General features: G+C 40.5%; 1 protein-coding gene across 3 annotated transcripts in view; it reads right to left on the bottom strand.

Annotated features, from left to right (window-relative positions):
- LOC137624546 (LITAF domain-containing protein-like) overlaps window positions 1-24,253 on the bottom strand; it is a 59,708-nt gene that overhangs the window by 10,358 nt on the left and 25,097 nt on the right. For all 3 annotated transcript variants that reach the window (XM_068355433.1, XM_068355432.1, XM_068355431.1), the window contains exon 3: window positions 4,973-5,126. In XM_068355433.1, coding sequence (XP_068211534.1) covers window positions 4,973-5,126 — 154 coding nt within the window. The remainder of the gene's footprint in view (window positions 1-4,972; window positions 5,127-24,253) is intronic.

Below are 24,253 nucleotides of genomic sequence, written 5' to 3'. Positions count from 1 at the left end.
ATCACCTCGACCGTCCAGGGTTCGGCCCCGTGGTGAAGCCACTTCTGCCAGCGGCTTTGCAGGCATCCCCCCACAGGTGGGCAAATGGGAGGATTGCCTGTCTTATTGGGATGGGCTTCGGCCAGATCCCTTCTTACCCTTTCCTCCACGGAAGGACTTTTTGCTGTGAAAGGCCTGCATTGCACCCTTTTTACCCTGCTGTTTTGGGTCTCTAGCCCTTTTCAGCTGCGGGTTTTGCTGTGCTTTTCGCTGTGGCTGAGAGGGGTAAGGTCTAGCTGTTAAGACCTTTTGGATGAGGGAGTCCTGACTGGACTTCCTCCACCTCTCTGCCACCCGCTCGACATCCTCGGGATGGAACAAAGAATTGCCCTCGAAAGAAGCATTTCTCAGACTCGCTACTTCGGCCTGAGGGAGATGTCTATAGAACTTGCCTATGACGGCATCTCTCCTCTTCAGGATAGTGTTGCCCCAAAGGTTCACTACCTGATGGGAGAGGAACTCGATGGCCCGAGTGCCAGACAATAGGAAAGTCTCCAAAGACTTCCTGGAGGACTCCCGAGACAGGACCGCATCAGTTGTCCTAAGGATCCTAACCAGAAATCCAGCCACGAAGTAGCCTGCATGGCGTACTTCGCTACCTTTTCCTGGTTTAGAATTTCAGAGGCCGAAAAGGAAACTGGAAGTCCCATAAGTTTCTCGAAGGGGGTAGCCTTCGAGAGTGCCTCTATAGAGTGGTCGAGAGGCAGCGTTGGAAGAGATTCCCCGAGGATCTCGTAGTACCTCCTCTGAAACACATACGGAGAAGGTAGGAGCTTGGAGGACAAGTTGGAGCGGAGAGAAGAGATGGAACCAGTTGCCTGGGACACTGCCTTCTGTTTGGCACTCTTCAACCCATTTGACCAGGGCAAAGCTGCACTGGTCCTATGAGGTTTCTGAGTGCCATAGAACTGGTCAAGGACCATTTCTTTCCCATCTAGAGGGGCTGCCGATGGATCTGGAAGTCCATTGATGGAACGGATGCAGGCAAGGACCTGCCAGAAGGCGTGTTCCAACTCCTTCCTCTCATCCTCTGTAAGCTTAGGGCTAGCGGCTGCTGGCAGAGCGTCGTCCTCGAGATCGCTCTGCCCTTCCACGTCCGAGCTCTCATCCATAGGAGCCCGGCGTGGGTCTTAGTCGTCAACTATATAGACTGGGGATAGGGAGACTACCGGGGAGGTGCTTGCTTCCGGCTGCCTGGGAGGCAGTGAGGAAGGAAGCCTGGCCGAGGATTTGGGGGATGGTGAACAAATCCTTCGGTTCCCTCCAACGAGGCCAGAGGTCCTCTGTCCCCAGGGGCCTAGAGGACTCTGTCGGCTTACGGGTGGAATGTAAGTCCATTGCCGTACGGGGTGAATCCCGTCCGATCGCAGGTCGTGCTTCCTTAGACACTATCTGGACTGGTAAAGAACAGAAGGAGTCTCCATAGGAAGAAACCCTATCCTACTTGGGGGGCGAAGGACGAATCCTTTTCCTTTCCCCCTTTGGCCTGACCTGTGGTGTCTTGAACTGCAGGGGGGGTACCCTGAGGTTCATGCCTAATCTCCTCCAGAGGTCTTTTGCGAGGGGATGATCGTCTCCCCTTGCCTGAAGGACCCGTCTGTGCGGGAAATTCCGACCTCCTCCTAGGATCGGAGGGAGGAGAGGACCCTGGGAAGAGAGGAGGCGACAAGGGAATCCTAGGTGTATCACCTAAGGACTGGGAGCGGGGAACGACTCCCTTCATGGCTTGGCGCATTACATTGAATAAGGTGCTAAGCCACGGGGGTTCACGGGCTCCTGAGAAACTAAGGGGAAGGTCCTTAGGAAAGGACTGGTCCCTGGGTTTAGGAACCTGGGCAGGTTTCCTAACCCTCTTGTCTGATGGAGGCTTCCCTACAGGCAAGATCGGCACAGGCCTACCGTTAGGGATAGGGTCTGGGCTCGGTCGCACAGGCGACTGTTGTCTCTGTTGAGGCCTAAGGGGCTCGAGAGACTGATTCTGAGCGCCAAGATGGTCGTGTGCTCTTGCGCCGAACTGTTGGTAGGCAGAAGGGAGCTCGTGTGCGTGCCTTTCCCGATTGCGTGCACCTTTTTCGCGCTCCTGGAGCGCATAAGGTTGTTCACGCACCTGGTGCGCAATGTGTTATTCGCTTGCATGGCGCGCAATGTGTTCGCGCATATGGCGCGCAATGTGTTCGCGCATATGGCGCGCAACAGGATGTTCGTGCGCATGGCGAGCCATAGGATGAACCCGCGCGCCATGATCACCTTTTTGTTTGCGCGCACCAAGACAGTCGTGCACGCCGATTCGGTCGTGCACGCGAGAGGTCTTAGGTTGGTGAGAGAACTCACTGCTACGCTCACCCGAAGGTTCACGATAGCTTGTGTTGTGTGAGCGCGAACGATCAACACAACGAGTTTAAAAACTCTGTCATAAAAAGAATGACTCTGGTCACGAGAACCCAAAAGTTCAGCGTGAACTGTATTGCGCGAACCCGAAGGATCAACGCAACGAGAAAAGAGTTTCTCTGTCACGATACACCAAAGTGTTAGCGCGACTAGAGTTACAAGAGCCCAAGGGTTCAGCGTTACTCAGGTTACGAGACCCCGAAGGATCAGCATAACGAGGAATCGAGGTTCCTCTATCACGAGATCCTGAAGGATCAACGTGACTGACGGTAATAGATCCCGGAGGTTCAACGTTACCATTGTTACGAGAACCCGAGGGTTCAGCGTAAGAGAAACCCAAAGGTTTCAAGTCGCGAGAGTCCGAAGGTTCAGCGCGACAGAGACTCGAAGGACTCCTGCTGTCATGAGAGCCCACAGGATCAACATGACAAGAGCCCGAAGGCTCACGATCACGCCAGCCCAAAGGGTGATCGTCACGAGACCCCGAAGGGTCAACGTGAGGAGAACCAGCAGGTTCAAAAAGACGTCTCGTCACAGCCTGAGGAGAACGCCCGGGGGAGAGAGGGGTTACTCATCCCTTCACTCTATGAACCTCCGGAGAGGAACGTACAACAGACTCCGCCTGAGGGGAGACTGGTTAAGGTCAACAGATAAATCCTCCACAGGGGAGGAAAGTTCGCCCGAAGGAGAACTACTGTACTGAGGCAAGTATTCTTCATATCATTGTATGCTCGCAAATAATGGATATAAGGTACACTGATACTTATTCGGCCATATATACAAACTATGAGACTGTTTGTATATTCAGTGTATACTTATGTTTGTTCATACAATATATGCTAACCTTAAGGCCCCTTTTCTACTGTCTAGAATGACTCTTCCCTGTAGGGGGCAGGAAGCACTAACATCGTTTATGATTAGTGATGATGACGGATAACGGTAACGTCATTTGTCTCAAATGGTCCAAATGAACATAGAAATGTTGTCCCAAGGTTATGGAACTGATGAAAATCCACAGATACATTAATGCTCTGGTATGCTTCCATCAGGACGACATGGCTTGAGCCCAAAAAACGGATTTTGAGCGAAGCGAAAAATCTAATTTTGGGTGAGATGGCCATGTCGTCCTGATGGACCCACCGTTCTTTTCTAAAAGAAAAGATCTTCACAGTATCCCTCCCGAAGTACTGTATCTGTAGCACCATGCTCAATGCTACAAGGAATGTCCACCATCTTGGATATGGCGCTGTTGTGATACTCAATAGTAGTATGGGAACTAGGGTAACCTTGATACGGCTCCCCTTCTAATTCTGCCACTTTCCTCCTCGAAGCGTAAATGCTTTTAGGGGTGCAGATTGCTATGTGGCTTGTCAAGAATACGTCCTCTGATATTATGCGATATCCTTGAGAGAAAATTTAAGGATATTCGCGCCAAGAGTTAGAATTCTGGAGACCTAAAGGTAAAATTCTCTGGGAACATCACTGTACTACATATATCCCTTGGGAAGCTACTTATAGGAACTTCCATCAGGACGAAATGGCCATCTCACTCAAAAATAGATTTTTCGCTTCGCTCAAAATCCGTTTATTACAATTTACCAAAAGTAAAACTCAAGAAATTACAAAACATAATAAACAGAGGAGCAAGACTGATAAAAGGTGTCCCACCTAGAGAAAGCATCCCCCTATACTAATTGATTTACACTGGCTGCCGATTGAAGCGAGAACTGAATTTAAAATATGTACAATAACCAGCCAAGTTATCAGAACCGGTCGTCCAAAATTCTTAGAATTGCTACATAGAGCGCAGCCAACAAATCGTGTCGACATGAGAATAGTTACAGATGGTTTCAAACTATTGGAACCTAGATAAATGTCTACTGTAGGCTCCAGAGCCTTTTAATATGCGACCCCGTGACTATACAATAAGCTCCCACGAGACGTCCAAATGATTGAAGACATTAAGGCTTTCAAGAGGAAACTAAAGACTTTCTTATTACACGAGACATATGACAGTGATGATTCAACAGTAAATGAGCAATACGTGATATGAAACTTTGAATACTCTGAACGAACAAGATATAACTACAGTGGAAGTTCTGTAGAGTGGAGTTTCCCTGCTGTATGGGACCAGAAAAGCAGGCGTCAAAGTAAGTGAAGTAAGTAAGTATGTATTCATGTAATACCCAAAATTTCAGCCAAGCCTTAGCCACATGTTTGCTGGTGGAATCCCTTCCAAACACAAACACTGTGAAAGGGAAAAAAGTAAAGATTAAACAGCCAACATGCAAGGCTGCTAAGAAGTATGTCCATACTGTACTGCGGCTGTCTTTGCCTCAAAAAGTTTAAAAGGTCATTCCAGCTTTATTGAAGTCATACTCATATTAACAGACGATAGTTTTTAATCGTGAAGGAATTCTCGTTACAAGACAGATGGAAATTTTCCACATTTTCAGTGAATGAATATTAATAATTGACAATTCCATTCAATTCTGATATTCAAGAATTTTATAATGTTTAGTCATGAAAACTAAATTTAACATACCCTAAAATACAGATGATGAAACCAGACAACCATGCAACCATTGAAGGAGAAGTTTTAGTAGCCGTATCTATTTCTGCATGGCAATGAGGACATATCATGTGTGTCGACTGAGAACCTAAGGGAACAACCGTAGTCACAATAGCCGTTGGTGCAGCTGCAGGTAGAAAGGAAAAATCAGTGATTGCCTCAGAAAACTAATAAATAAAAATTATATTTATATACTTGCTATGTTTCAAAGAAAATCAGCATTTATCACCAATTTCTAAAGAATTGATGGTTTATGCACTAAAGTAATACTGTATTTCATTAGTAATTATATATTCTTTACAAGACTAAAAAGTGAGGTAATGGTTAATATGTTTTTGTGAAATTATGTGCAATTAACCTTACTAAAGGTGCATTCTAATTTTAGCAGGCATATTCTGGAAACAATCATGTAAGGTTTATTTTTCTTTCCCTAATCTTCACAGTCATTCCACAGTTGTACTAGTTATTTTGAAATTTTTAGCCTACTATACTAGCATTCAAATATTGCTGTAATAGAGAAGATGGTTAAAGGTTTAAATGTTACATAAATCATTAAAATACAAACTTATACTAAAAAGCAGTATTGACAAGATGATGTTAAGTTACGAAAAAAAAAAAAAAAAAATTGGTTAAAAAGTACATACTCAATATAACCTGTAAACAACTTTTGACGAATTTAAAAAATCTTCATAATCTATTTTCTTTTCTTTTTTAAAAAGAAAAAAATAAGGGTAAAAAATCATGGAAATGATACATTAAAAGTACAGTATTATCATTACAGGGTAGACAAATAATAATTGACTATGATAATTACAGCCAACACATGACCCTTCCACTCAGTAATTTAGCGGAAGTGAAGTTTTCCCTTTCAACACGAGTATTGGGTACTCATGAGAACTTACTAAAACCAAAGGGCTACTGTATACTTCTAATTTGGGTAACAGAACTGGACATTTACTTTTCGAGAGTGATAAAAATTAATCTGAAAGAGCTCTGATAGGGCATAGGAAAATTTTTTTGCTATAATTATCATTATTACTAGCAAAGCTATAACCCAATTGAAAAAGTAGAATGCTACTCCCACCAAAGGGCTCCACCAGGGAAAGAACCCCAGTGAGGAAATGAAGTCGAGATGTAACTAATAAAAATAGATAACATATTAAGATCAGTAATAATAAATGGATGTGATATTTACATACATACATATACCAAGGCACTTCCCCCAATTTTGGGGGGTAGCCGACATCAAACAAATTAAACAAAAAAGGGGACCTCTCCTCTCTACGTTCCTCCCAGCCTGACAAGGGACTCAACCGAGTTCGACTGGTACTGCTAGGGTGCCACAGCCCACCCTCCCCCGTTATCCACCACAGATGAAGCTTCATAACGCTGAATCCCCTACTGCTGCTACCTCCACGGTCATCTAAAGCACCAGAGGAAGCAGCAGGGCCTACCGGAACTGCATCACAATTGCTCGCCTTTCATTCCTATTTCTAGCACGCTCTCTTGCCTCTCTCACATCTATCCTCCTATCACCCAGAGCTTTCTTCACTCCATCCATCCACCCAAACTTTGGCCTTCCTCTTGTACTTCTCCCATCAACTCTTGCATTTATCACCTTCTTTAGCAGACAGCCATTTTCCATTCTCTCAACATGGCTAAACCACCTCAACACATACACATCCACTCTAGCTGCTAACTCATTTCTTACACCCGTTCTCACCCTCACCACTTCGTTCCTAACCCTATCTACTAGAGATACACCAGCCATACTCCTTAGACACTTCATCTCAAACACATTCAATTTCTGTCTCTCAGTCACTTTCATTCACCACAACTCCGATCCATACATCACAGTTGGTACGATCACTTTCTCATATAGAACTCCCCTTACATTCATGCCCAACCCTCTATTTTTTACTACTCCATTAACTGCCCCCAACACTTTGCACCTTTCATTCACTCTCTGATGTACATCTGCTTCCACTCCACCATTTGCTGCAACAACAGACCCCAAGTACTTAAACTGATCGACCTCCTCAAGTAACTCTCCATTCAACATAACATTCAACCTTGCATATGAACTATGAAAAGTGACTTACATCAACCTGTTCAACAGGAAGGCATTTGCAGCAAATTTCAACTTCTGAAGTTCCACAGATTAAACTACCAGATTAGGAATATCATTCCACAGTCTGGTCACCGTTGTAATACAACTTCAAGAACACTAAGAACTAACTTTTCAGTAATTACCAAAAATCTTATTAAGTCAATTTTGATGCGAATGAGGAAACATCAGTTGTGCTCTCAATAATAAATTTGAAAGAAAGAATCACAACTAGAATTTTAAAAAAAGTTAGATATATCAATGAAAAGATCTGGATGTTGAGGAGGCACTGTCCTTGACCTTCTTATAATTATACTTTTGAGTTTTGTTAGGATTCAACTTTATCCCATAATCTGCAAAATATGCAAATTTTCACTAGATCTCTGTTGAGGGATTCAGCAACCACATATTTTCAGGGTATGGAATTGCAAGAGTGAGTGAGATCATCTGCATATGCTATGAAAAGACTCCGCTATATCCATCTACTTAAAAAACCAATAGCCTCATGATTAACACTGTCAAAGGCAGCTTTAAGATCAAGGCTACATCATACAAATTTTCTGATCCAATCAAGGGATTTCTATAAAGACTAGAAATTGTAAGGGCATCACATACTCCAAGTCCCTTGCAAAAGCCAAAATAGGGAATATATGATTACCTTCAGCATATTTACAATAATTCCTCACCATATCGCGGTGTAACACTAAATCTTTAAATGGGTACTGTACTAACAAATTATATTTTTTCATCATTTAACTTGATAAAATGATCTCATAGATGTCCTTTAATTTCAGGTTTGTGCAAAACCCTACACTCAGTAGAAAACTTTGTGGTAACTTCCAATAAACTTGCAACTGGTTTAAAGTCTGTCTTGGCCATTAGAGTAAATAACACAAAACCAGAAATGGTAGGAGACCTTTTTGATAGTCTGTCTTGGCCATTAGAGACAGTAAATAACACAAAACCAGAAATGGTAGGAGACCTTTTTGATAGTCTGTCTTGGCCATTAGAGAAAGTAAATAACACAAAACCAGAAATGGTAGGAGACCTTTTTGATAGTCTGTCTTGGCCATTAGAGACAGTAAATAACACAAAACCAGAAATGGTAGGAGACCTTTTTGATAGTCTGTCTTGGCCATTAGAGACAGTAAATAACACAAAACCAGAAATGGTAGGAGACCTTTTTGATAGTCTGTCTTGGCCATTAGAGACAGTAAATAACACAAAACCAGAAATGGTAGGAGACCTTTTTGATAGTCTGTCTTGGCCATTAGAGACAGTAAATAACACAAAACCAAAAATGGTAGGAGACCTTTTTGATAGGAATTGTTCTTAAGGTGAGAATGAACGGTAGAACTTTTTTATAGTGCATCTGAACTACAGTAAACTGCCAAACTGAAGACATTTCTCAGATGTCCTTTTTTCAGGAATTGACCAAGGGAGGCAATAATCATACAGTACATTAATGCACAAGTTTAAATTATTACAATCCAGGCCAGTGTTTTTGCTTTTTATAACAGTTTGGTGGAATTGATTTATGGCGCTAGTTTGCACTTCCCTGAGCCTGATTATGTGGTGCCTTCTTCAGGCTCCATTTTTCTAAAGTCTTTGTGATTTCCGAGGGAAAGGGAGTTACTGGGCAGCGGAACAAATAACGATTTCAGTGTTAAAGTGGTGGGCATACGTATTGAAAGTAATTTATCTTGTTTCTACATTCTAACTGTATTTTCAACCTTTATATTTATTCACGGGTTGTCCAAGTGGTTTTTAAAGTAATAATGCCCTAAAGAAAAATCTCGCCTGAAGCACGTACAGTATAGCTTGTTTGTTCCCTTGCCCAGAACCAAAACAAGAGGTGGTGCCCAGAGACTAAATAGCCAAAATCCATAAATCCAGACCAAAAACAAGATGGCAGAACTTCCTTTTCTCACTGATATATGGGTCAAGAAAAACTAGACGTACAGGAAAGAGAATAAAAATACAGTACTAGTAAGTAGCGAAAAAGAACAAAACAATGTAGTTCAGCATACTGAACATTACTGTTTTCAAGAAGACGGCCAACAGGAATTACAAGGTCATGTGAAACACAACACTAACAGCACAGATGATGTAAACGGGACCAAAGAGTTAGTTCATTAAACAATATTTAAGACTAAATATAAGAGCAATATACCAAGCAAGGAAAGTTGTGGGCTTAAGATGAGACTTACAAAATGTAGTAACTACAGTAGAGAAGCCCTAATCAGTTCAGACTTGACAAACAGTACTTTAAGAACGTGAAACAAAAATCACTGGGAAAGGCAAAATGGAGGGTAAAAAGTTGAGGTACCCTAGAGGATGAACCTTCCCATTCACAATTCATGGCTCGGAGGTTCAAACCCAGCTCTCAGCCCGGAAGTTTTCAGTAGTGTTCACAACCTCCCCATCCCTGTTAGCTAGAAGGGGTCTGCTGAGTAATCTGCAGCCAATGCCTGACCTTCCCTAGTCCTAATTTTGTTGGAGATGGGGCTAGGGTGCTAAGCATATAACTACTGTAAAGGACTGGTCTGTAGGATATTTCTGTCCATTGACTGCCACTCAAAAGTGATAAAAAATGATAAAAATAGTATGCAAGATGTCAGCAACAGGAGGGTAACATAAATGGGATGGGAGCAGATACTGCAAAACCAACAGCAAACTATTTAGGGTTTAAACCAGTACTATAGAGGAATTTTAATGCAACGTGTACAGCATGAAGCTGGAAAATTAAGCCTTGTGAAGCTGTCAATACCTTGAAGATATTAACTGACAACAGAAAGTTCTTTGTAGTAAAAATACTATGATTACACTTCAGTAATATATAGAGGAAAACATACGCCAACAAATTTGGAGGTCATACTGAAAGAAGTTTTATTCAGAGTTATAATGAATAAATGATTGCTGATGCTGATGGGATTATGATTAATAACAACAATTAATTGATGATTAAAATTTAAATTTTCATATACCATCTAAAAATGAGTAAGAAGACCAGCTTCTATTATGAACTTAAAAATGCCTAAGGCATCATATAAAATGTCACCTCCAAGAATTTTGTTCAGGATGTACCTGCAATCCTCAGTTCAAGCTTTAGAGAAGAATCGTTCTCAGATAGCCCCAAAACTGGGATATTCAACGAGTAAATGTCCAAGAGTTAAGGGAACCAAATAGTCGATACAAAAGGGATGGGACCTGCCATTCATAAAGAACTCGTGTGTTAAGTGTTAAAAATTGTAGAGTCCAGTACTGTAATATTTCAAACGCTTCTCTGAAACTAGAAGTTAAAGGTAATATGACTGCAGTTTGAAAACTTCAAGCGACAATTTTGATTTAGGATGAACTAACAAGCAAAAAGCGACAACAAAAATGACAACCGAAAACAAGAACAAATTTTCTCAAATTAACAAAAAATAAAAATAGATGGAGGACTACAATTCAGGCCACAAAACTTACTGGTTTTCAAGGATGTAAGATCTATACAGAGAACACTGAGACCATAGCAATATAGAGGAATAGCAAGTGTATTCAAATCACCGAGATTTGAATTAAATTTGCCGTTCAAAGACAATAACCTTTTCACTTGGATTGATCTGATGTAAAGAACATGTTAACAGCAAACTAGGAACATGAGAAAACAGCCATCAAAAATTATGAGAACCAAAGTCAACAATTTTTAAATTACTGCCATTAAAGGCTGATCTGACCTCTCTTTAGGGCATCCCTCACTATCTTCCAAGTGCCTGTCACCAAATTCCATTGAGCGCCAAGTTAGAAATCTTTGGTAAAATGATAGTTTGCATTATGCACAACTAAAAACATTAACAGTTGAAAATAAAATGTTATAATTTAATTTTAATGGTTGTTTGTTAGGGAAAGATTGAGCACAAAATTTACTGATACAAACAAAGCTTATACTACAGTCCTATTCCATGTGTTCCTCAACCATACAACTAACCTCAAACAAGAATCTTTTTGCAACATTCAACTTATAAATTATTTGAAAAATATATCATTATATGGCAATAAATTATACTCTACCTTTAACCTTTACTTTTTCCCTGCAATACAAAGAAGCTATAAATTACAATAATAGGCAAATAAAACTAAAGAATTTGTTTAAAATAATGAATTGAAATTCTACAGATACTAATGGGGTGTAGTAAATTCATATTTAGAACCTTCCTACAACACTAAAAGTAACTATATTGGGCAGTGCAAAATGTTTATAGAAAATACAACAATATTCATAGTTTTCACTTCAATGTAATGCCCTAAATGAACATATAGAAAAATAATTACATTCAAAGAAGCATTATCAAGTTACAAAATTATCACAATACAGATCATCAACTACAGTACATAACTGCATGCTTACTGAAGTACAATAACAGGGTAGGTTGAGCAAGCACATCAATACAATACATTGTTACATCTATAATGGCATAACTGTGCATTACGTAATCCAAATGATAATCCAATCAATCAAGCAGATACATCAGATTCATCATTACCATACTCTTTGTAACTGAAGGAAGGGAATCCTGTGCACTGCATAAAAATAGGATAAGAGCAAAAACCACATGAATCATACATAAACAAGTCATAAATTCATGGTGCTATACACTTCTGGTAAACTACAATAAATCAGGATGCAAACATATAAGCTAGCAAACTTGGTATCACAATGTATAAGTGCATTTCGCAAATATTCTGAAAGCCCTAGTTGACTTCTCATTCCAAAGATAGCACTAGTTCTTCAAAGTGCAACAAAATATGGCTGCTTTTCAATTTGCCTTCAACTTAGATTAAATTATATAATGGGATAGATACTTCTTAAAGAGAGTAGAACAAAAACAGTGTAAGCAATGGGGGTTTTTAAACTGTGGATGTTCACTCCAAACGTAGTATACACAACATACTAACTTAATAGGGAAGGATTTTACCTACAAATATTCCACAGAATTCCTAAAACGTGTATAAAAGCCTAGGAAATTTTCTCATGAAGAAAAAACTTTTAATCATGTCTACAGTTTCCACCTCACACTAGGCATATAAGTCCCAGTGTCAAAATTATTAACTTTATTAAGAACACTAACAAAACTTCCCACAAAAGAATGTGTTACTAATGTGTTGTTCACTACAGTATATGTAAAATTAACCATTCAAGAGATAGAGAGAAAGTGTGTGTTTTGTTTAAGTTAGCTGATACCTCAATATCAGAAATCAATGGAAAATAACAAATTTCAACTACAAAGAATGCAGGATATATGTTATATACATTTAAAATAACTTGATATGAGTTTGGGATACTTAGACAACTAATTTAGAGGGTATATATTTCCTCAAGTAATGCTGCTTTCATTCAACTAGAACCAAGAATCCAAATAAGAGCATGTCTTTACTTTTTTCTTTATATTTATTTATTAACTAATTATGAGCTGCCAACTAGTTAGTTCACTTCATGTTAGACTAGAACCCAGACTGGGTTCATGGTAATTTCAGGCCATGTTTCAATTTTTTTGTACTTTGTGTAAACATGACAATTCCTTCATAATACAAATGTCTGCCATCTCCATAGGAGCTTACTCCACTGACAATGAACAAAGAAGTTTAAGGTGTGGATAATATCCTCCCGGACTACTATCTGCCTCCGAGAAATTGTTTCACTAATTCCAGCCAGGCAAGTTCTCTCACTGACCACACAGTCATATTTTAATAGACAACAAACCATACAGGTTTTTGCAGAAGCAGTGTTGATGTTGGAGAAAGATAAACACTAGAATTTCAAAGAGGAAACTCGGGGCTGTTACTTATTAGCAACTACTTTACAACTGAAGTACATAAAATAGTGGCTGGGACTCTTCTTAGATTTATGAACTGGAATTAGAAATTTGTAGCACATGGCCCAGTGTTGTGGATGGAAAGGGCTCAGGTCCTACTAAAGGATAATTCTGCAGTTGCACTGACAAGTAAAAGCAGGACTACATGTAAAATAGTAGGCTTAAAAGTAGGTGTACCTAGAGGATGAAGGGATGCTGCAAAGACCCTAAAATTAAATGCTTACAGTGCAACCCATAAAGTGCACTGATAGCACAATCCCCTGACTGAATTGTGACAGACTTGCCAAAAAGAAAATTAAGATACTATGTACAGTACAATAAATTTAAAGAAAGCAAAGAGCAATCTTACAACTTAATACAACCATAACAACAAAGGGAAGTTAAACTTACTGGTGAAAGAAACCAAGTTTATCTTTCTTTCAATAAAATAACACTATTCTTTAATGTTGATGAACTAATTTCAATTATCTACCTCTGTAAGTAAGTTTTAATCAAATAATCTTGCTAAAATACCTGAAATACATTGCTGAAATGTTTCCGTTCATGCTAACTAAATTTTTGCACTTTGACACATGAACAGTTTAAATAGCAATAATTTCTAGGTGAGGAAAGCTTAAAACATATGCACAGCATCAACTTTAATCATATATGAGAGAATTTTTTTAGTGATATAACCACTATGAAATTAAAAAGAAGTGTTGAACTTTGATACAATTACTTTCCCTTGAACATCATATTTAATATTTTTAAAAAGTTAAAAAATTCACTAATTCATATTTCTTGACATCTTTGATATTGCTCTACCAAGCCATCATAGATACAAACATCTAATTACATACTCAAATATATCATAAACAGGAAGTGGCGTAACTATTCTTCTATTATACCTTCCGATAAAAAAGCAGATTGTATCTTTAAAACCAAATGGTTGCGGGGAGGGAGGTAAAGGCAAATGCAGCTTTTTATTGCATTGTGGGCTCCAGAACATTTGTGAAAAATCAGGAAAAAACAAAATGGTACCGAGCTTTCTATGTGGGAAAAAGAAATGAAAAAATTTAAAAACACACCATGATTATAGGTAGCATATCCAGAAGGAGTTACTGTAGCACCAATAGGAACGCTCTGAATGATACTAACTCCTGGTCGAAGGGGTTGATATACAGCTGGCCGAGGCATCGCACCAGCTGTTGAGAGTACCCAGTTTTCCTTTCAAGCCCTCATATAAACACAATGCAAAGACCTAACTTGAAGTGTCACATTTTAGTGTTTATATGATAACAATGTAATCCATGTAATTTAATATATTAACAAGGAATAGAGACATTACAAAGGACATAAGGATAGTTATATATTTTCAGGAATATGTGAAATTCTTTGTAGTAAAATATAGATAATTATAACAGAACAAGCCTCAAACTGTACAGCATTTAATCCTATATAGTATATTTGTTTATAAAGATATGTACTACACATTTTCTTCTAGTTCCAAAGACATCAGTGAAAGTTTTGAACTTGGGTACATAGTTCTTGGTTAATTTTCATACCTGCAAAAGTATCTTTAAACTTCAATACAGTAATGGGGAAAAGGGCATACAGGTACTTGAAACAATTCATTTCCACAGAACTAAATATTTGCTTCTCTTATAATTAAAAAGAAATAATCTGTAATGATGTTCATTTATGTATAAACAAAATTATTCTTCTTATTACAATAAGTAGCTATATACTTGACAGCATTACATTTGAAACATGTTCTGATTATCATATTTTGATAATCCATTACCTGTCACAAGCTTTGAAATCCTAAAATTATAAATAATCTACATATACCAATATATATATATATATATATATATATATATATATATATATATATATATATATATATATATATATATATATATATATATATATATATATATATATATATGTGTGTGTGTGTGTGTATGTATATGTATATGTGTGTGTGTATATATATATATATATATATATATATATATATATATATATATATATATATATATATATATATATATATATATATATATATATATATATATATATATATATATATATATATGTGTGTGTGTGTGTGTGTGTGTGCGTGTGTGTATGTATATGTATATGTGTGTGTGTATATATATATATATATATATATATATATATATATATATATATATATATATATATATATATATATATATATATATATATATATATATATATATATATATATATATATATATATATGAAGAGACAGTGAAAGATGGAAATGGAAGGTTGTTAAAAGGAGAGGCGGCAAGGAAAAGGTGGGCGGAACATTTTGAAAGTTTACTTAATGTCGAGGATAATAGGGAGGCAGATATAATTGCTGTTGCGGGTGTTGAGGTGCTGGTGATGGGAGATGAGAATGAGAGAGAGATTACAATAGATGAAGTGAGGAGAGCACTAGATGAAACGAGTAGGAAAAGCATCTGGTATGGATGGTGTGAGAGCTGAGATGTTAAAGGAAGGGGGTGTGAGTGTGTTTGAATGGTTGGTGAGATTGTTTAATATGTGTTTTGTTTTGTCAAGGGTACCAGTAGATTGGGTTTGTGCGTGTATTGTATCACTATATAAGGGTAAGGGAGATGTGCATGAGTGTTGTAATTCAAGGGGTATTAGTTTCTTGAGTGCAGTTGGAAAAGTGTATGGTTAAGTAATAATTAATAGGAATTAAGGATAAAACAGAGAATGCAATCTTAGAAGTACAGGGCGGTTTTAGAAGAGGTAGGGGTTGTATGAATCAGATTTTTACAGTTAGGCAGATATGCGAGGAATGTTTAGCAAAAGGTAGGAAGGTGTATGTTGCATTTATGGATCTGAAGAAAGCTTATGATAGAGTTGATAGGGAAGCAATGTGGAATGTGATGAGGTTATATGGAGTTGGTGGAAGGTTGTTGCAAGCAGTGAAAAGTTTCTACAAAGGTATTAAAGCATGTGTTAGGGTAGGAAATGAAGTGAGCGATTGGTTTCCGGTGAGAGTCGGGGCTGAGACAGGGATGTGTGATGTCTCTGTGGTTGTTTAACTTGTATGTTGATGGAGTGGTGAGAGAGGTGAATGCTTGAGTGCTGGGACGAGGATTGAAACTGGTAGACGAGAATGACCATGAATGGGAGGTAAATCAGTTGTTGTTTGCGGACGATACTGTACTGGCTGCGGACGCAGAAGAAAAGCTTTGCCGATTAGTGACAGAATTTGGAAGGATGTGTGAAAGAAGGAAGTTGAGAGTTAATGTGGGTAAGAGTAAGGTTATGAGATTTACGAGAAGGGAAGGCGGTGCGAGGTTGAATGTCATGTTAAATGGAGAGTTACTTGAGGAGGTGGATCAGTTTAAGTACTTGGGGTCTGTTGTTGCAGCAAATGGTGGAGTGGAAGCAGATGTACGTCAGAGAGTGAATGAAGGATGCAAAGTGTTGGGGGCAGTTAAGGGAGTAGTAAACAATAGAGGGTTGGGAATGAATGTAAAGAGAGTTCTGTATGAGAAAGTGATTGTACCAACAGTGATGTATGGATCGGAGTTGTGGGGAATGAAAGTGACTGAGAGACAGAAATTGAATGTGTTTGAGATGAAGTGTCTAAGGAGTATGGCTGGTGTATCTCGAGTAGATAGGGTTAGGAACTAAGTAGTGAGGGTGAGAACAGGTGTAAGAAACGAGTTAGCAGCTAGAGTGGATATGAATGTGTTGAGGTGGCTTGGCCATGTTGAGAGAATGGAAAATGGCTGTCTGCTAAAGAAGGTAATGAATGCAAGAGTTGATGGGAGAAGTACAAGAGGAAGGCCAAGGTATGGGTGGATGGATGGAGTGAAGGAAGCTCTAGGTGATATGAGGATAGATGTGAGAGAGGCAAGAGAGCGTGATAGAAATAGAAATGAATGGCGAGTGATTGCGACGCAGTTCCGGTAGGCCCTGCTGCTTCCTCTGGTGCCTTGGTTGACCGCGGAGGTAGCAGCAGTAGGGGATTTAGCGTTATGAAGCTTCATCTGATCTGTGGTGGATAACGGGGGGAGGGTGGGCTGTGGCACCCTAGCAGTACCAGCCCAACACGGTTGAGTCCCTTGTCAGGCTGGGAGGAACGTAGAGAGGAGAAGTCCCCTTTTTTGTTTCATTTATTTGATGTTGGCTATCCCCCAAAATTGGGGGAAATGCCTTGGTATACTGTATACTGTACATGTGTATATATGCATATGTATGTCAAACTTTAAATGTTGTACAAAAAATTAGTCATGATCATCCTTTCAACCTTGGTCTCACTTAGCTCACTCACAGTCCACTTCACAATTCACCCATTTAATAACACGTTTCACAAAACCCTTAGAAAAAATATTCTCCAATGAAGCCAAATATCAAACACCTGTCTACACTTTACACTTCATCTAATTTATATTAAAAAAAAAAAAGATTGACATGATAGACAAGTAAAGTGCCATTTCCATCTTTAACTAATACATTTCAAATGGAACATGATGGCCATATGAAAATAGTGTATAACATAGGTTTAGGCAACATAACTAGCTTTAAGCCCTTAATAACAAAAATATCTTTCAATGTATAGTACTTTAACTTACAGAAAAATATTATTTTTCTTGTTGGAAAAGGTGGATGCTACAAACCCAAAGGCCCTAGCAGGGAAATCAGCCCAGTGTAGAAAAGAAATGAAGAAACGACAAACTATATATGAGAAATCATCAATATAAAATACTGATCAGTAACAATATTAAAATCAGTTTCTCATTAACGGGTAATTTTTAGTTTTCCTAACTATACAAACCTGAGTGCTTCAACAGGAGTATGATTTCAGTGAGACTGGAAATGGGTGTTTCAACTTTTGAAAGGTGGTTGTAGTTGCTGGAGGACAAAACTAGATCCGCCAACATTGCCGGTCCCTCCTATACCTCATATAGGACCCTTTCCCCTTCCCTCTCTGTTCTTTTACGATGGCCGAGCCATTGTCTTTCCTGTGCTGGAGTCCTGCAACCTTACCATTGCAGGTGGGTTGTCGGGGCCGCCCAGACCCCGCCCCCACTCCTCAGTCATCAGCTGTCGGCAGTCTGCCAACGGCCATGACGGCTGTCGGCGACTGCCGGCTTCCAGCGGCTTTGGCGGCTGTGGATGGGAGGCCCCTTTTGTCACCAAGGTTCTCCAGTTCTCCCTTGAACTGCTAGCCACAGTTTCTGTTGTCGGCGCATTGTTCTGGCCGGCAGTAGACCGGCACAGATAGATACTGACTCAGTAGGTAGTATGCCGACTGTACTCATGCTGCCGGAGGCTGGCCTACAGTAGTAAGCCGGCAATAGTACAATGGCTAAATGGAAGTGAACCTTCTTTTCGGAGAAAGGCAGTAAAATTAGACTTTTACATCTTTTATTACAGTATACATATACAGTAATAGATAGCCTTCACTCCATGCTTTCTCTCTCTCTCTCTCTTTTCTAGCTTGCTAGATGCTCCGACAAAAGCTAGCTAATCCGGCAATATGCTGGCTGAACTACAGTATATGTCTATACAGGTAATCAGTATAAATGCAGTAGAGTATATACAGAAGATGAAAAACTATCGTATATATTATACTAGTAGTTATTTCCAATATATCTTGGGTATCCCTGCCCAGATATTTGCTGAACCCAATTACATATTGATGGATTAATATTTCATCAATATTCTAATTTGAAATCAGTTTCCATTTACCCAGCAATATTGAATTTCGTAAAGGGCTGGTGGTGTGACACCTCTAACCCCTATAGGGGAGAGCCCTTATCCCTGAGTTTCCCTGATCAAGAAATTCCCTGAATTAATATTGTACGGGAGGTCACAGCAAATAGATTGGTTGAGATGCATAAGTATACGTCTTTTATTTTCTGCCGGCTGAACTACAGTATGGGACTATACAGTAGTCAGTATATTTGCGGTATAGTAAATACGGCAGATGGATAACTAACGTATAGATTATACAAGTAGTTATTTCCAATATATATTGGGTGTCCCTATCTAGATATTTGCTGAACCCAATTCTATATTGATGGAATAATATTTCATCAATATTCTGATTTGAAATAAGTTTCTATTTACCCTGCAATATTAAATTTCGTAAAGGGCCGGTGGTGTGACGCCTCTAACCCCTAAAGGGGAGAGCCCTTATCCCTGAGTTCCCCTGTTCAGGAAACTTCCTGATTTAATATTGTAAGGGAGGTTGCAGCGAATAGATGAGTTGGGATAGACAAATATATGTCTTTTAATTTCTAATCAACATATCTTGGATGCGAGCTTCTGCTGTTACCGCTCCTATTTCGAAAGAATGACATTCCTTCGATACTCTGATTGTGTATCAATCCTCCTTACCTCACAGCGTTAAGCATAGAAGGGGACAGTGCATGTACACTTCCTTACACCTAGGTGTTTGAGCCCCCTTTTCTTCAGGGAATTCCCCGGCTGGAGGAATTTTCTTAAGACTGAGAAGTAACAGCATTGGCTCACAGGGGATACACGGGTATGTGTCTCCCACTATCTCTTTTAGCTTTCTGTCCTAAGCTATTTTGTCCAAAGACAATTTTGCAAATTGCCTATAGATGCGATAATCAATTGAATACTCCTCTCTGTTCTCCCTTCCTTACAGGAGGGACACCAGTTGATGCATTGCAGTCTTCTACAGTTATAAAGATGAGCATTTTCACGGTCATAATATATGCAGGTTCCCCCAGCAATATTATTTCCAAAATCCCCAATCTGCAGGACGGCAGTCTAGAGCTGTCGAACTGTGGTTGGTTTCGTTTCGAAAGTTATCTCTTAAATGCGGTTCAACTACGAACCCGTAAAATGCAAAAACTCTACGGGAATTGGACCGAAAACTTCACTTTCTCATTACTAAAAATGCCGATTTACTGCTCCTTTTAAAGGTTTTTAAGGTCTAAACCCCCAACCCTTCCTCTCAAGTTGAGATTGCAGACACTAACGGCATTGGTGAGTCTGAGCGGGACTCGAACCCCCGACTGACAAACACTGGGCAGAGACTCCACATTCAAGCCACACCTTGTAGTGAAATCAACGACAGCAGTCATTGTTTCACTGTCACATCTGACTCCGCCGCCAAGAGCCGGCAGTGTGTGCCCTTGGTCACCACCCAGTCAATAGCTGAGTTGGTATACCTTCAATTGACAGCCCGCCGATTCCCAGTGGTCTGCCGACAGCCCGAGGAGTCTCCTCTGGTTCAGAGATCCGCTGACTATGCGTATAGTTTCCACCACTACTCAGTCACATTGAATACTGGCTAGGATGGTGTGACGTCTGTCAGCGACCCGCTGACAGCCGACAAGTCACTGATATGTCGAACACCTGCTAGCCATATCGGTACTGAAGTACTGTGCCAATTAACTTACCCCCAAGCACTAGCCGCGACGGTAACAGGCCAGTTGTATAGGGGCATACAATACCCTGTACACCTGCAGTTTAGAACCATATCGCAGACAGAAATCCTTGGTACATAACCATACAATAGAATGGTTTTCCAGTACGTTATGCTTCTAAGCACAACCCCTTGCTGAGACCTACCTGATTTGGGGGATACACTCCCCCCCCCCTCTTCTTCCTTACGCTGATGCTTCATCAGCCTCTTGATTCTCATTATTAATTCCCCGGATGTAGGGCGCTACTCTAGCCTTATGGACTAGAATCTTCCATCGGCCTCTTCTTGAAAGGGGATGCCCTAGAATCAATAATTAGGAAGACCGCAGCAGTTGGCTGGAAGGATTTACACGTTTGTCTCTCTCCTCTTTCCAGCGTACTTATCCTAAGCTTTATACAATAGAAAGGAATCTTCTATTACAGTGAAACACTGAAAAGCTGATATAGGCGAACAGTCAGGTATGGCCTGAAAGGAGAACGGAAGGGTTTCTTAGTTCTCCCTAGGATGTTAAACTGCATCCTAGGGAGAACAGAAGGGTTTCTTAGTTCTCCCTAGGATGATAAACTGCATCCCACAGTTACAATGACCGTTGTTCCACAGACAGTCAGATTTATACACCTTCAGATCAAGCGAAGCAAACAGACGCTTCTGGTAGGAGGGAAGTTCCTAATGGATCACCGGACCTTTGATCACTGGAGTCCAAGGCCTGACCAAGATGAGACTAGAATGGAAATGGAGATACCTCCACCATCCTTTCCTCAACTCTTCTTATATTCAAATTCCCCCTAGAAGAGTATACCTTAAAGCTCTAGAGCATACTAGCGGTGAGGAAAGTAGAGTCCATCAATTTCCAATGAAGGCAGTTTAGTGTTCACGTGAAAGACTCAAGAAATCTCTGAGTCATTCTGGACTTGGCGCCACGCAACAAGTTCCAATAGAACAGCAAGTTCAGAATGATAATCCTTCTGAACATAAGGACCCTATTCAGTAAGGGGTGTTGACAATCTAGCCAGACCTGGAAGATGTCTATCAGCAACTTCCAGTCAGTCACCCCCTCCCCTCCTACCTAGGATCCAAGTTATGGAAGATAACGTATATCCTGGACGAGATTCTCGTTGGACTAGTTTCAGTCCTAGCATCCTTACGGAATTAGCAGACAGTCAAGCGAAACCAAGCCTAGAAAGAGTTCAGGCAACGATGGCCCTGGACGACAGGCTGGGGTGGGCAGCACCCGAAATTACTGTCTATGAGCATCCATGGAGATGATCCGGCCCTGGAACATTGAGGATGCAAATAATAGAATCTCGATTCTCTCCAGCTCAGGGGCTTCAATGTTTTAAAAAATCATTGAAACCTGTAGTCACCCTAACGCCCCCTTTTCCCCTGGGGATGTAAAAGGAGATCGCAAGGTCTGTCAAGAGACTATGGTAATCAGTCAGGATTCCATAACGCTAACAGGGAGGAGTTTCGAACTCTCTCCAGTTCACGATGATGACAGACCCAGTGCTACGTGCACAACTTTAAGATGAGCTAAGAGGCTGGAGAAGATACGCATCAAACGCTCGAAGAGATCTAATAGGACCAATGATGGTCTTTCCCCCTCCACTTACCCTACAATGACCAAAGGCCACGGACCCGTAGGCCATTTTAGCCCTGTAATGGGTGGATAAACTCTCTCCACACAGATTGGACCTCCTCAGGTTGATCTGGAGCATCGAAGCGATAATGAGGCGTCAAAACTGTCGAGGATAAGGGACGTCTCATTTCATTAGGGAATGCTAGCCATCCCTTCCTTAAGGGAATGGCGCCTATCAGCAGCTCGTTTATATATGATCTGCAAGGTGACAGCGGATGCTCTTCTCGGGTTCCACCCAATAGAGTTGGAATGGTACACGGAAGCAGACCCATTCCCTCCCAGAAAGGGACAAGTCCCCGAGCTGCAGATCGTTCTCTTCATCATGAGCGTTATCAAGATACTATCTCGTTATTTAGTCCCATACGAGGACCCTCTAATGGAGGTAACAGACATCATGTCTCTACATTAGAAGTGATGGACTTAGAACTCCTATTCAGCCCATAAAAATTTCCTCCAGAAGGCCCTCTACATGCTGAGACCCTTCCAAGGAAGAGGGGCTCTATTGGCTCCCAGAAAGCCCAAGAACATCCCGTTCCCTGTAATGAAGGAACTGAGGCTGAGGCTAGTCCTAGTTATGCACCTAGGATTATCCAGGAGGTTCAGAAGTTTTCTGCCTTCTATTTATCACAGTACACCTGATCCCTTCATTTTACGAATTCCTTGCTCTTAATGGTTAGGAAAAAGACTGGGATCTTAAGGGCAAAATAGAATTCCTAGAAGAATACAAGTCTAGTCAACGAGAAGACAATACGAGTCTTCTTGGGAAAGTAAATTGTTTTGTAAAGCAAAAGGGCCTGAAAACAATCTCATGATCTTCTGCCTGTCCTTCTCTGTCCACCCCTATATTCAGGGTCTGGCGGCCGACAGCACGTTGGCCTTTGAGGAAGGAGGCAGTATATCCTTGAATACTATGAGAACGCTACTTCTTCGGCCTTGTCTCCATATAAACCCTTGAGTAAGCACCAAGGGTATGGCCGACTTTGCGAGAGAGGTCACTTAATGGGATCTTTGGATCCATGGACCATTATCTCTGTGCAAGTCAGCCCCGACTAGACCTCTTCTATATGCCCTTTAAATGGATCTAACGATTGGGATCTTTAATAAATTCCCGATAACATGTGCAGGCTTAGGCCCGTAATGCCACTAAAGCCCATCTAATGGTCTTTGGACAAGGTCCTACATTATGCCTCACCTGTGAACAATGAGGATTGTTCCCTCAACCATCTAACCTAAAAGGTTATTTTTTCGGTTCACTATAGCCTCTGGGACTAGAGTTAGTAGGTGGGCCAGGGCACCAGCCACCCGTTGAGATACTACCGCTAGAGAGTTATGGGGTCTTTTGACTGGCCAGACAGTACTACATTGGATCCTCCTCTCTGGTTACGGTTCATTTTCCCTTTGCCTACATACACACTGAATAGTCTGGCATATTCTTTACATATTCTCCTCTATCCTCATACACATGACAACACAGATTACCAAACAATTCTTCATCACCCAAGGGGTTACTGCACTGTAATTGTTCAGTGCCACTTTCCTCTTGGTAAGGGTAGAAGAGACTCTTTAGCTATGGTAAGCAGCTCTTCTAGGAGAAGGACACTCCAAAATCAAACCACTGTTCTCTAGTCTTGGGTAGTGCCATAGCCTCTGTACCATGGCCTTTCACTGTCTTGGGTTAGAGTTCTCTTGCTTGAGGGTACACTCGAGCACACACTCCTATCTTATTTCTCTTCCTCTTGTTTTGTTAAAGTTTTTATAGTTTATATAGGAGATATTTATTGTTGTTACTCTTCTTAGAATATTTTATTTTCCTTTTTTCCTTTCCGCACTGAGCTATTTTCCCTGTTGGAGCCCCTGGGCTTATAGCATACTGCTTTCCCAACTAGGGTTGTAGCTTAGTAAGTAATAATAATAATAATAATAATAGTGGCCCTATCCTGAGGGCCAAATTAAGTGAGAGAACTGCATCTCTTTCTGATCTAACCTTTCTCATTAAAGACTGATTTAACCTTTCTCATTAAAGACGTCCTACCTACAAAGAGGTGGGGCTCCTGGAGAATCTGCCCTCTGAAGGAAGATGTCTCTCTAGGTCTGCTAGAGCGTCTAAGGTCTATCTTCATAGAACTTCAGACTTCAGGAGGAACAGCTCTTTACAGGAGAAAACTTTGGATCAAACTATCCCTACAACTGAGGGCGAAGCTCACCTACCTTT

Source organism: Palaemon carinicauda, chromosome 31, assembly GCF_036898095.1.
Source record: "Palaemon carinicauda isolate YSFRI2023 chromosome 31, ASM3689809v2, whole genome shotgun sequence".
Classification (NCBI taxonomy): domain Eukaryota; kingdom Metazoa; phylum Arthropoda; class Malacostraca; order Decapoda; family Palaemonidae; genus Palaemon; species Palaemon carinicauda.
Note: the sequence above shows the minus strand (reverse complement) of the source record. Positions and strands in the feature narration are given on the sequence as shown.